Source organism: Hesperophylax consimilis, chromosome 8 (genome assembly GCF_061612785.1).
Source record: "Hesperophylax consimilis isolate HC1 chromosome 8, BYU_Hcon_1.0, whole genome shotgun sequence".
Classification (NCBI taxonomy): domain Eukaryota; kingdom Metazoa; phylum Arthropoda; class Insecta; order Trichoptera; family Limnephilidae; genus Hesperophylax; species Hesperophylax consimilis.
This window is the reverse complement of record NC_142843.1, coordinates 23,920,265-23,935,038: the sequence shown is the minus strand read 5'-3', so window position 1 is coordinate 23,935,038 and position 14,774 is coordinate 23,920,265. Positions and strand designations below refer to the sequence as shown.

At 32.9% G+C, this 14,774-nt stretch overlaps 1 protein-coding gene across 1 annotated transcript; it reads left to right on the top strand.

Moving 5' to 3' along the window:
* The first annotated feature begins 2,243 nt into the window (after window positions 1–2,243).
* On the top strand, window positions 2,244–8,558 carry LOC149421743 (3 beta-hydroxysteroid dehydrogenase/Delta 5-->4-isomerase type 2). Its single transcript, XM_089634316.1, has 6 exons — window positions 2,244–2,277; window positions 3,206–3,313; window positions 4,416–4,580; window positions 5,235–5,474; window positions 5,983–6,144; window positions 8,128–8,558. Exons 1-6 carry the CDS (start codon window positions 2,244–2,246, stop codon window positions 8,556–8,558), a joined length of 1,140 nt encoding a protein of 379 aa, XP_089490442.1.
* The last annotated feature ends 6,216 nt before the right edge of the window (window positions 8,559–14,774 follow it).

The window sequence follows — 14,774 nt, the reverse complement described above, 5'->3', positions numbered from 1 at the left end:
AAAATATTTTTTTTTGGTTCTGTATGTGATCTAGATTCACTTCACATGCAGATTCAAAGTTTCCTGCTTGTACAAATAGTTTCCGGACACCATGTATATGAAAAAATAAATAATTTGAATAATAATCACACTCTTCAGGGTCTGAGAGACGAGAGACTAGAACCCTAATAATTTTAACAATTAACATTTAAAAAAACAATTCAACACTAAGGGTGGGTTGTTTCACAGAAATTGACCAATTCATCAAATTTCAAACTTAAAATTAAAGTTCTGTTATTATATCATCATGGGCTTGTTGTTTCACAGTACTTGATTATAGCTCTACGTTATGGTCCCCCTTTTACAATATTCATTCCGATAACATTGAAAAGATTCAACATAAGTTCCTGAAGTATATAAACTATAAATTGCATATTCCTGTAGAAAACATTGATTATAACTACTTACTAGATAAATTGTCCCTATTAAAACTTTCTGAAAGAAGAATAAACACAGATTTAATAGTATTACATAAAATACTTCATTACAAAATTGACTGTCCTGCGTTACTCCAATTAATCAGCATCCACATACCCAAAAGATCTTGCCGAAATTTACTACCCTTTTATTTTTACAACACCAGGAAACTGGCTTATCAAAATTCCCCGATTCCAAGACTTCAGTCTCGGAAATTAATATTCTGATCTGGGAGATATATTTCATCTTAATAATCAATATAAATATTGTTTCTTTCAATTCTTTTATACAGTGTGTATCGGCAAGTACCCGACAAAATTTAACCAGCTATTCCTCAGCACATTTGGAGTAAAAAATGTTATGGGCGCTTTGCTGTCCGGTAATATTTTTTTTCCATTAAAAACAAAAAAATAAATAAAAAATCCACACTCCGTCACTGTCATTTGCATTGAATCTCGTGTTCAACAGCTGTTATTAGCAAGTGTGTCAAAAAGTGTCTCCTCGCTCTTTCGTACACACTAAATAATAATAGTTAAAAATGAGACGAATGGTGCCGTGCCATTTCGTTGTGATTGTAAAAGCGCGCCAACGTAGGTACGTACGTACATTATTCAACGAAACTCGAACAAAATATTGCCAGATGGGTTTTCAAACTTTGACAAAGGATAAAACATTGGTGACATGTGGTGAAAATATGAATAATAATTTTTTTATTAAAAAAAAATGTTACCGGACAGCAAAGTGCACATAACATTTTTTACTCCAAATGTGCTAAGGAATAGCTGGTTAAAGTTTGTCGGGTACGTGTCGATACACCCTGTATATCGAGACACAAATAGACATCTGTAATTTCCGCAATATATATATTTTTATTTTGAATATCTATTTATGTGAGACTTCTTATCATTTTTACTAATGTATCTTATTTTATTGTATGCTTTTGTTGTAACATTTAATATTTTTTCTTTTTTCGTTGTATTATGTTTCCTTTATTGTTTTAATTTTGTAGAATTTATAATAACTGTGATACTCAACTATTAAACTTTGTAGTGTGTAAAAGCCCATTAGGGCATGTAATAAATAAATAAATAAATAACAAAACTTGAATAGGACTTTCACAAAACTTGAATATTAACATTGAAATTTGATAGTTCAAAAATAGTCAAATTCTGTAAAAAATACCAAAATAAATAAGAAGTACTAAAATCCTCCCTTCCTGTGATTTCATTGCATCTCAATTTACTCGTGTTACATTTAACTACATAGGTAAATAATAATAATAATGGGTAAGCATATTTGATTATGTGACACAGTCTGCATAAAAATTATTATATGTCCCAAGGTCAATATAATATAGTATTAGGTACGACGGCAGCAAACAACAAACAGGCCTTAGGGGGATTACACACTTATTATATCACAATTCACAATGGTGCCAACAATCGCGAGATTGAAATTTCGTAAGAAGCATGACATACCGCTCTGTAATAATGGTCATATATTGTGTGTGCATAATTGATTATTTTACTACGATGGTGGAAGTGAAAGTTTGCATCTTGGTAATTTCGACAGCGTTGGGTGAGATATGGCGTTTATATCGCAGACTTCTTACAACTTGTGCAGTGTTTGTTTATCGTTTGGCGGGGAAAGTCAGGAACCGGAATTCAAACAAAAAATAGCGCGTAATCAAAAGTTTGCCGGAAAGTGTGTCGCTGCACCGCCAAGTTATTATGTGTTTGTTTTAATTCGGTGTCATCTTATTTGTCTGTTTGTGAAAAAGTTTAATCATGAATAATAATAGCGATATTGTTTTGATAACTGGTAAACAAAAATAATTTTCAAATAGTAGCTTTATTAATTATTCTCTAGTATTTTTATCGGTTTGTAATAGGGAAGATTTTTTAATACAAATAGTTGTATTATATTTCATTATCTTTTTAATGCATTCCAGCATTTTTTTGCAGAAAGCAGCATGCTGTGGTATTATTCTACGTATACATACGCGAGCCGAACTGCCGAGCTGAACCTCAACTTATGCGAAAAGAACGAAAAAACCACAGTGGCGCGAAACGCCGCTTGCAGTTGCTTCGTTCCTTTCCCGTAATTTGTGGTTCGGCTCGCGTTTCGTTTTTTTTATTATTTTATTCTTCCATTCATGCCAGCAGGGCATGTTCACAATATTAATCATACACTAAAGCAAACATATAATGAGAAGCCACAAAATATATACAGTAGAATAACATTTCAAGTGACTAAAATTCAAAGACATAAAGACATTCGCAAATTATACGTATCATTACATCATAAAAAATATCACAGTAATTTTTTTTTGTATATATTTTTTTATTCATATTTTTGCCGCCAACCTGGTTACATATGGACTCAAGCTTAATTAAAGCTTTTATCAACGATATATTACGTAAGTCATGACGAAAAGTGTGTTCAAATGAAACCATGTTCGCATAAAATTGTATATGTATAAGAATAATATAAGTAATTATGTAAAAAAGCCAATGCGTTTTATTATATTAAATTAAAAGGATTTGTTCCTGCCCGAAACTTGCCAGAAATTATCTTTGAACGCTATCAAGAATTTTTCAATGCGAACGCTGATTCAAACAATTTAACGTTTGGTGGAATTATTGTGTTGATAGATATCTTATTTATTTGTATCATTAACGCATTTCGGCTTTTACATAGTATAACTTATAGACATAAACTATAACATGTTATTGGAAATCTTGAATAGGAGGTGCGGGATTTGTGGGCCAACATATCGTTCGGGAGATCCAATTGAAGCAGTCAAGTGTTTCCGAGATAAGGATTCTGGATCTGAAACCATATCGGAATTGTTTGAGTAAGTAACTGGAACTAGATATGTAGGTAATGTAGAGAGCGTAGTGGTTGGTGGCTGATGGCGTGCCTGTTCCACTGAAAACAGCCGATAAATTTAATTGATAACACAATTTAGACGTAAACAATATTAACCCGTGAATACTGTTTTATTCTGTTCCGAGCTGAGAATTTAATCATAGAAAATAGCTTTTCATGTTCTGTTTCAAATATTGTATTGTAGGCAATAGACACTTACAGAGTAACGGGGAGTACATAGGTAGGTACCTACCCCGATAATCTCTAAAGCCGCCTCCATACACATTCGACTTGTCCACCGATTATGAAAACATATGGGAATCGAATGGGATCGAACAATGTGCTTGAGGCTTGACTTTATATAAGAAAAGGACGCTCGGACGGTAGAGCCCTTCTACCAATGAATAAATAAATTTCGACGCGGTGTGGGACAACCATGAGTTTTTACCGAATAGTTTTGATTTGCCAAGTTGTCGTTTGAGAGCATTTATTTGTTTGAGAGAACGGATTATATGTCAGAAACGTGTTTTTTTCAATGTTGGTCTAAATTTACGAAAAATTATATATTTTCAATATTTATATATTCTTCCATTCATCCCAGGAGGTCATGTTCACAATATTAATCATACACTGAAGCACACATATAATGAGAAGCCACAAAATATACACAGAAGAATAACATTTCAAGTGACTAAGCTATTTAAGACACCCTAAAAATTATCTTTCACACCTAATAACTTCGAAACCAGACTTTGTTTGATTAAATGTAGAGATGGGACATAGTAAAAAGACAAAAAAAAACACTCTACCTTTGAACTAAATAATTGATTTAAAATATATACAAGTTCGACAGTTGTATTTTACTAACTAAATGAATTAAATGAATAAATTTGGTCTTCAAAAAATAAAATATTCAATAATAAACAAGCAGGAAAAAATCAATCAAAATAGTGGGGCATTACAAAAATGCAATATGCAAACTTTGGCGAAAATGCCATTGAACAGTATTTTGGACTTACATATATCCATGAGACAACATTTTACTTTGTATTTTCAAAAACTTTAATAAAGATTGACTTATTCCCCAGACGTAAAAGGAGCAATACCAGTCGTATCGATAATAGGAGACATAAAGGATCGGACATCGATGGAAGAAGCTTTTCGTGGAGTGACATGTGTGATCCACTGTGCGGCACACATATCCTATGAATACCCCCCAAATAAAAACGAATTACACAAAAATAATGTCGAAGGTACCCATGTTATAATTTCTCTAAAAAAGTATTGTGAAAACCTTGTGGAAACTCAAGGAAAATTGCAATAACTTCCCTGGCCTAATACTACTAATAGATAAAGAAAAAAAGTAGTGTCATAATTTACCATTTGAGTTTTATTGTAAAACATTGTGAATCCGAACATTGAATTTCTCCTGATGTATTGTTTTCAGCCGTGTTACTTTAGAAGTTTTCTTCTTTTAGGAATGAAAGCTCATGTTGGGTCTATTGAGCTTTTGACACTAGGCCATAGAAATCAATGACTACATAAAATTGTAAAAATGATCGGTCAAAGAATGAACAAAATTCCAGGAACCCAAACGTAATATTATCTCTCTTCCAGAAGTTTGGTAATTTTAGTTTTAGCACTAGGCCATAGAAAAAATGATCTTATAAAATATATTAACATTTTTCAGGGACCCTAAACGTAATAGTTAGTATCTTTCTACCTAGTATTTTATGTAGTATGGTACTTTTAGAGGAAGGCCACAGGAATGATTCAATCAAATGTTTGAACTTTTTAAAGGACCGAAAGCGTAATATATGCATATTTCTGCCTGGTACTATGCGTGGCATGGTACTTTTGGCACTAGGCCACAGAAATGATCTTTTCAAATGTATGAACTTTTTCAGGAACCCAAAACGTAATATCTCTCTGCAAGGAGCATGACGTGACCAGGCTGGTGTTCACCAGCTCTGCCGAGGTGGCGATGGTGCCCTACCTGGGATCCACCTGCATCACCATCATAGTCAACCAGACCGAGCGGAGGGCTCTTCCCCCGGCTAAGGGTGGCCGGTTTACGATCCCTGGATACGCGGCTTCTAAATTCGAATCGGAACAAATGGTCTTGGAGGCTAACGGATCTACGACAAGTACGATTTGTTTGTATTGAAATTATTATTTTTAAATGTTTTTTTTTTAAATCTGTGAGTGTTAATAGCTCGTAGCCAGTGGAAATATGGGATTAATTATACTTCCCAACCGTCCTATTCTTAATCTGCTTTCCCTTCCACTACATTCTGCCTCACAACATACCCCAATTGGGGATGCCATAGTCTCACAAGCTCTAGAATGTTGGGAGCTGTTGGGTCTCTTGGACGGTATTATAATAAAAAATTATTATTATTTCATTTCTATCTAGTTAATTAACTATACATTTTTCATTAGCACTTTCCGAGTTTCAAACCTCATCTTATGGATATAATACCGAGGAGATAATTTCGCACGGAGTGTAATATTTACGTATTTTGTAAGTTTTAAGTAAAAATAATAATAAATAATGTTTTAGGTTTGAAGTGAACAATTTTATTGTTTGTAATAGTAAATTATTTATTTGACATTTGATTTAATCGGAAAAACTATACATTTATCATTTTTCAGAAAGCGGCTTAAAATTAAAGACCGTAGCGCTGAGGCCGCCTTTCATTTACGGCGAAGAAGATCCCAATTTTATAACTTCGTTAATAACTATAGCTCACTCGATGGGGGGGAAACTACCCCAAATAGCCGGCTCCGGAGGAAAACAGCAAATTGTTTATGCAGGTAAGCCTTATTATATATATATAAAACTTATTATTTTATGAGGAAATTTTCTTTCTTCATAATCAAGAAATGATGCTTCAATATGCCTTATTTTCTAATCACTGGAGAGTAAATTTTTATTTTTTTTAAAGTTGAAAAATTTTGGATTTTAAACATGCAATTCTTATTTACATGTGAATCCACGCCCAAGCATTAGTTCCACTTTAAAAATGGACTGCAAGGGTTAGTCGTATCGACACACATTTTATATCTATAAAAATAAAAACGTAAATGTTAGTTTATTCAAAATCTTAAATCTCTGAAGAAAATTCTTCACCGATTGCTTTGAAATTATAACACAATGTTGCATTCGAACACGCGTGTGTTTTTATATACCTATATTATATAGATGTCACCTGTTACAGGTAAGCGATTTTTTTAAAAACAGCCACTTCTTCGACGTAAAAGCAAAACGCGCAATTGTTTCTCTATATGCACAGACATACTGAGCCACAAAAATGCGTGGCGTGGTACAGCTAGTATAGAATAAAAATACTTGTCTAGTTAAATACCTATAATATCCTTTTATTTAGGAATGTTGGTAGGGATTTTATCACTTCTCTGGATTTCAAAAGATTCTTTTTATAATTTTCTACTAGTATATGTACCTACATTAGTTCTCATTTTGTTTCAAAATATCAATTTGGAAACAAAATGAAACAACACCACGCACCAAACTCAACTTCTTAAAAAATACTGCCATCGAGGATTTCAATTATTAGAAAGTTTTTTAAAATCTTTGACGCAATCTATCACACATACTTTAACCACCCGGCTTCTTCCAGGATTTTTTTCTGCAGATTTAGAAAATTTCTTTTGGAAATATTTTTTTCATTGAAACAATGAAAAAGTATGTTATATTTTTATAGTTAAATGGATTTTTCAAATTATTTTTTATAAGACAAGGTTTTTATGCACAGCACAAAGGATAACAAATTATTATTATCAACAACTCGCCTGAAATATCCATACAAATTGAAAATATCTCCCGAGTAAAACTAAATGCCGCCGACGGGAATTGAACCGGCACCTTCTGATGTCCGGTCAGGTGCTCTGGACCACTGAGCTACGTCGGCTTATTCCCAAACCGCCAAATAATTCAGAATATACAAGTACTTCAATCGAAAAATAAAAATAAATGTAATAAAAATATTTAAAAAAAACTCCAGGCCGCCCCAGAATAGAAAACCCTAGAGAAACTGTGAAAACTGTATCAATATTTTACCGGTCGGTGGCGGAGTTGACATCGCGTTTGGGTCCCACCCAGGCGTAGTGTGTTCAATTCCTCGGCTGGCTAAGTCCTCCATCACAACACAAGCAACATTTTCAGCTTACTGTGGTGGTAGTAGGAGATTTTCAAATATTGTCAGGTAATTCGTAACCGGGGATTTTTATCTTTCTTTTTTAAAAAAAAATATTTTTATTTTTTATTATATTATGCATTATTCTTACATCACGTATAAACTTTGCCATAGTAAAAAAAAACTTTATTTAATGACATAACCTCCACACAGGAGGTCCTGAGAAAATTTATAATAGCCTTCAGGGCCTATGTCATCTTTGGGGATGCTGTGTGAAGGGTCTTTTTAAGGAAAGGAAGGAGATGAAATTCTGGGAAGGAATCTAGGTATCAGTGTGTCTGGAGTGACGGACGAATGATCTATCCCTCCCGCTGCGGCGCGAGGCCATCGACTTGACCCATCGGTCAAGAGAGACTAGTTGGGGAGGTCAAACCGGCCTCTCCCGATCGGGAGGCCACGCAGCTTGGGGCAGGCACATCCTGAGCACTCCTCACCCGATGAACCCGGGCACCCCAGCATACCGCTTGGGGTGATCTATGGCAGAGGTGTTCGTTGTCCAATAAATGGTTCCCGGGGAGGTGGTACCCAAACCCGCCTCCCAAATTGAAAATGCAGATGCTAGGTTAAAAAAATTTGCTTTCAGGAAACGTTGCCTGGGGACATATTTGCGCTTTGGAAACCTTGCTGAAAGATACTGAGGAAATATCTGGCTTGCCCGTTTTTATCACTGATGATACAACTGTGGCCGACACCACTAGACTTTGCGAGAGACTTACCAAGGGTCCGAACCGCAAGGAACCCCTCTGCCAGCAGACCTGGTGGTCCATCCCCCTGCTGCTCTCCATGCTCCTGGCACTGGTGGCCCAGAGCATCTCCAGCATCACAGCCATCAGGCTACCAGTCAGCCCCTGTGCACTCATCTCCTACCTCGGCTCCTTCATATTGTTCAGTAGACTAAGGGCGGCTATCCACATGGCCTACACCCCCAAGTATTCAGAGGACGATGCAGTCCAGTTGTCAGCCAAGTTTTATGTACATCATTATAAGATGTTAGATGAGAAAAGTACTAAATAGAATCTTTCTTGCTGCATCATTATGTTATGTCATAACTGAAGATGTGAACACAATGAAAACAAATATTATGGGTGCTATATTTATTATTGTACTCGTAGGTACTACGAATAATTTTACTTCGTCACACTCATTATATAAGACATTAATATCGTGTTGTTTTAATATTAACATAATATTTCAATGATGAAGTTGTAAAAGTTTTTTATTGTGTTTGATACACGAGCAAATAGTTAGTAATAAATAATGAATTTCGTGATGATTTGCTGTTTATAAGAAAATGTGTTATTTTGATCCGTGAGAGTTCTATTTAGAAATTTATTCGTCATTTGACGCCCCCAACCATTGAATTATTACATTACATTTTGAACTGTAAATTATTCAAGAATCAACAATAGTTTTTTTGGGGAAGCCGTCATAAATAATACATTTGCTTCATAAATAATGGATCAGTCAGAAGCAAGAAACAAAACTTAAAGTTGCTTAATTCGGAGAAGTAAGTTTTACGAGCTAAAGAAAAAAGGAAGAAATAATGCTCACATCTGTATTTGTAGATAAATTTATCATGGATTCTCTTTTTATAACACTGGAAAATTGATGGCCAACACTTTATAAGAGTATTATAGCGAAATTATAAAAGATATGGCGAAGTATCTAGAAGAATAATATAGAAATGGTTCTTGATTTATTTTGTATAAACCTTTGTTCAGGTAAAACTTTGTATTTTTACTGTGACCATGATTTCTTTTCTACAAAATCAGTTAATTTATGCATTTAAAATATCATTTTTTGTCTTTGCTTACCGTTCAATGAATTGTTTTGAAAAACTAATTAAAAGTGTTTACTTACCTACTTAAAATATATATAATTTATAAAATTTAAAACATGTTTTTTTTTAAATTTGAATAGGTCCTCAAACTTACCACTCTAAGTAAATAAACAGGTACCACACACTTACCACTTTAACTGAGCTAACTAAATAAATAGGTATCACATACCACTCTGACTGTGCTAACTAAATAAATATGTATCACACACCACTCTGACTGTGCTAACCAAAAAAATAGGTACCACGTACCACTCTGTGCTAACTAAATAAATAAGTAATACACAATTATTACTAACCAAATAAATAGGTACCACTTACCATTCTGACTGCTAATTGAATAAATAGGTATCACGTACCACTCTGACTGTGCTAACTAAATGAAATAATAGAGTTGTGAAGTATCTAGATGCTCAGAAGCATAAGCATATTTTTTGGTGAATATCTCACACCTACAAAACTTCGATTTGAGGATGTTATGAGTTGTGTGGTGGAAGGAAAGGTGAGTGAGTGTTCTGTAACAGAGCGATAAGCTCCTTGGCTTTGAACATAAAGATTGGGGTTTAAAACCTGACGTGGACGAAATTGAAATAAGTATTAATTAGTTTTTACAGATAAAATTATTGAACCCACGTAAATTTAAAATAAAGCATTTCTTTGCACATCGTTCCAGAGCGGAAGAAGAGTAAGTCGAAAAGTTTCTTAAAATGACTTTATTCGTAACCTTTCTCTTCGCTTCTCCGTATGTTTCAGACTCACGACACCATGCACTCATTATTTTAAAATGGTATGAAGTTGTTATTTTGTTCATAGAAACTAAAATATACCTACTAAAAAACTAACTGAGTATAGGCTTGGTACATCAATTGACATTTAAATGTAGGTGAAATTATGCAATTCCCATCTATCATCTATTTAAATGTAGGCAATATTATCTAATACCCAAACCGGTTTCATAGACAAGCAGGTTCTAAGAAAGTAGACCAAACACTCGACACGATTTCCCAAAATTACAAAAAATAACGGCCTGTGTCACTGTAAGTACATCACTATCACGAATTCAATAAGTAGAATAGCGTTCCGATCGATTCCTTCACCACGGAAAGGCCGCTCTCCTGGGCATTATTTTCATGCCATTTTTGCTTACATAATAGTTAATTCGGGACATAAATCCAATTTTCCTTAATCGTAATATATTAAGCATGCCCAAAAGCGTGATGACATCTACAGCAGTGGAATACCAGAATACTGGAGGCAAGTCGTGAGGATTGTGAACGTAAAAAGAATTGAAGAATTATCTTAGAATCACGCACGCCTGCATCGTATATCAGTTTTTACACGTAATAGCATAAATTACTTCCGTTCCTCCATCCATATTTAATCACCTCACCTTAGGTCGTGAGGTGATGTTATGTGCGAGTCTTATGTCAGAGTTATTGAGAGATGAGAGGCACTCAGAGATTCTTGTGTAATACTTACCTACTATTTATTACCTGCTTCACACCAATAGGAAGGAATCTCTTTTATAACAACTTCCATTAATGTTTTATTGCATAAATACTTGTGCTCATTTCTTACGTTATCTTCTGTTTGGTTATGTATGATATCAATCACAACAATACATATTCAAAATCGAACGTAAGTTCCCTATTTTATTAAATTAAAAAAAAATTAAAAGTACCCAGGAAAACTATAAAATTTAACAAAATATATATATTTTCAAATAAAATTGCTTCCCGGCTTCGCCAAAGGCATTCAAACGCTTTCTTAGAAATATTTTATATTATTAAATAATTACAAAATATCGAAGAACAATATAGCGTCTTGTTAATTAGTATTGGAAAGCTTCATCCCTCTAAAAGAAATTATGTTGCGGGCTGCAGAATTGTAAACGGGGGTGTAAAAAAACACGCTTTCTTAATAACATAGAATGCGCCGCGGTAGGATGTTTTGTTAATTCATCTGGATATATTATTTTTTATTCTTTATTATTGTTAAGAATTTGAGGCCCTTGAAAGCCTGAACCGAAATGGTTATCGGGAAAACTACCCTTCGGGCTATTCTATCGGTCTACGCACTCCTGGCTGGTATGATGCCATAGCAGGTTAAACCAAGTTCTAGAAACCTGTTGTTACGATGTCTTAATAAATAAACTAACATTTGACAATAAACACATTATGTTTTATTGGTGATGGAATACTTTAAAGATATCCAAAATGCAAGTCAGATCTTAAATGGTAGCTCGTTCTTGGGCCTAAATGCGGATATTGAGTGCAATTTGAGAAATTGTAATCGAAGTTTGACGCTGGGTGGAAAAATGCGGTATCGCTAAAATTGCGATCTGAGATAATAAATAGCATTCAAAGTATTTAGCGGATTATATTCCATGAATCTTTGTATTAAGTTATTGAAAATGATTCCAAAAACGAGAAAACTATATATTATTCGATATATAAATATATATTTAATTAGTACTACGCCCCTATTCCACCAATTGAACAAATTTAGCTAATAATTTAACTAGTAATAATATTGTTTTATTAGAATGAAAAAAAATGTGTACAAAACTTTAGGATATATTATTGATTGGTTAAAAAAAATCAAACATATGTTTAAAAATTTTTATGTTTCTAAAATGTTGACCTATCAGAAAACTGTTGAAACGTGTTCAGGACTTTTGTCTTAGTTGCCGATGTATTAGAATGGATATTATCTGCTGAACCAATATTTTCGTCGAAAGATAATAATAAAAATAGTAAGTGTTTCCTTTTTTGTAAGAACTAGAGACAACGAAATCCTTACTGGGATCTGCCGTGCTGAGGATTTCATTTACGCATTATTCAAATTTAGTAATATGAAGTAATTATACATATATTAAACAGTTTTTTAAGAAATAATTAATACAAGGTGCATTTTATTCAGTTGAGTGGTTTCGGTTTCAGTCTGTATTTGGTGTCAGTATATTATCTATTTCTGATCTCCCTATATTGTGTATCCAGATTTTTATAATATTGTTGTGAGTTTTGAATTTGTCGTCGAGTTTAGTACAATAGTATAGGAAGCTTTTTAGCCCAAATGTTGAATTTGTAGTTGCTTATTTGATATATTTTTGACCCTGATATTTAGTGTTTCTAATGTACGTGTTAGTTGTTATGTCTTGTGTTTTATATTTATGAATATAAAGGAGTATTGTTTTAGAATAGAGTCGTTTAATTGACATGATGTTAAGTTTATTGAAATTTTCCTCAGTGCTGCTTTTTACAGGGACTTTCATAATAATCTTCAGCATACCTTTTTAGATTTTAAAGAGTGATTTTAGTATATAGTAATTTACACTGATATTGCACGGATATTGTCAAAACCGTATTCAAAGAGCGATTAGCAAAGAACTTTAGCAAAGATGGAGATCTTCTTGAAGTTTTTTTTACAAGACATTCCAGATGGTTTTCAAGAAGTGATTTAATTTTTTAAATAGTTAATATGCTCAGTCCATTTTAAATGCTGATCAATTATTACAAATATGTAAGTTACTTAGTCAAAATTTTCCAACGAGGGACAGTTATTACAATTCCTATTTAAGTGATGGGATATTTATGGTATATTTTTAAACCGCACCATATGGTATCATAAGAATGGTGTGAGTGACACTATATATATTTTTTCTCTATATATATTAGTTCTCAAGATGAAGCGGTGGGTAAAAGAAAACTGTGTTTTTAATCCGTCTCAAGAATTCAATATAATGAACTTCTTCCAATGTTACAGCAATGGATATTTAATTTTTCGATGTTAACATGTATAGGTTAACACATTTAACAAAAAAGGTTAACACAACAACAAAGTTATATATATATTTAGAGTTATATATATATATATAACTTTGTTCATGAAACATGTATAGGTTAACATATATATAGTTATATTGTATAGTTATATATATATATGTTAAAGTGATGTAAACAAAGTTATTTGTGTTTTAATATAATAATGGATATTTATTTATTAACGGACTTACGCCCAATTTACAAAGTCAGTAACACGAAATTAAATATAAATGTAAATTATAAGAAGAAAGTATGATACACGAAATCAAAGACAAAACAATAGAAGTGACAAGTCAAGTCAAGACCAGAAGAATTCAATATATTTTATAATATTTCTTCACTTTGGTTTAGTGACCTACAAAACTCATTTAGATTTATACCAAGAAATCAAGGTCTTGACTTAAGTTGACTAGTCTACATATTCTGGAAATTCTGAACAATGGCGAATAAAATCCATAATTAGTCGAGTGTTGATTGAGTAAGAGCAGTTTATATTTCTAAATGTGTCTTTGGGAGGGGATATTTACGGGGTAATAAAGTAGGTGAATCAATTATATAATTAATAATTTTGAAGAAAAAATTAGATCAATTTTTTTCTACGGTCTTCTAAAAGAGAAAGATAGAGTTAGTTAATGTGAGTAATTTCATTCTAATCATAGCCGAATCGATTATGAACGGATTCAATATGACATTGAAGTTGTTAAACCATGGCAATTGTCTGTAATTGAGATATATTTAGTTTAAGCAAAGATAAGTTTTGAGCGTAATCAAATTCGATGATAAAAGTTTCGTTTTTTGAATTCGTAGGTTTATTAATTTTTTACTATTTCGAGATGATTTTTGTTCTCAATTTGCCGTAATGTATGCTTCAACTTTTTGGTAGGTGTGTAGTAGAAAGCTATGTTTACGGTGTAAAACTACTGTGTAAAAACTGTGCTTTATTTTTATACGCATATTGTTCATGAAACATATTGTTCATGTAGATTTATACGCATAGAGGCATGTACGTTATACGCATAGAGGTATGTACGTCAGAATGAAATGAGTTTTTGTGAGGTGGTAAAACAGAGAACAGATTATTATCGGTTGGGCTATTAGAAAAAAGGGCTTCAGGCCGATAATGCCCTCTTCTTTCCAACGCTTCAGTTTCTATGTCACCGTAATGACCAAAAATAATAATCTTTAAATTAAATAATTAACTTTCTTTATACCACTATTTAATAAAACATAATGATATATTAAAATAATTTACATATCGAGTTACTATATCGTTTGTACCTTATGTAAAGTTATTGCACGGAATGTTTGCGTTAAAAAGTATTTGGTTACTCATTGAAAATGTTGATTTTGGTTACAGATTAAAAATGATAGGTAACCGAGCAAAAATAAAATAAAAGGTAAAGAGTTTTATTCATCAGCTGGCCAAGTCCTCCATCACGACACGTCGTTGACAGGCAACATTTTGTTTTGTTGTTATAGATTATTTGTGGCACCACCTTATAGTTAGAAACATAAATATATAAACATTTACTTTAAGTGTACAAAATAGTTAGTTAAATATTAGCTGCG

Coding starts and splice junctions, on each gene's coding strand:
- LOC149421743 (XM_089634316.1), top strand. CDS start 2,244: ATGAATAATAATAGCGATATTGTTTTGATAACTG. Junction 3,314..4,415: donor ACCATATCGGAATTGTTTGA/GTAAGTAACTGG, acceptor CTTATTCCCCAG/ACGTAAAAGGAGCAATACCA. Junction 6,145..8,127: donor ACAGCAAATTGTTTATGCAG/GTAAGCCTTATT, acceptor ATTTGCTTTCAG/GAAACGTTGCCTGGGGACAT.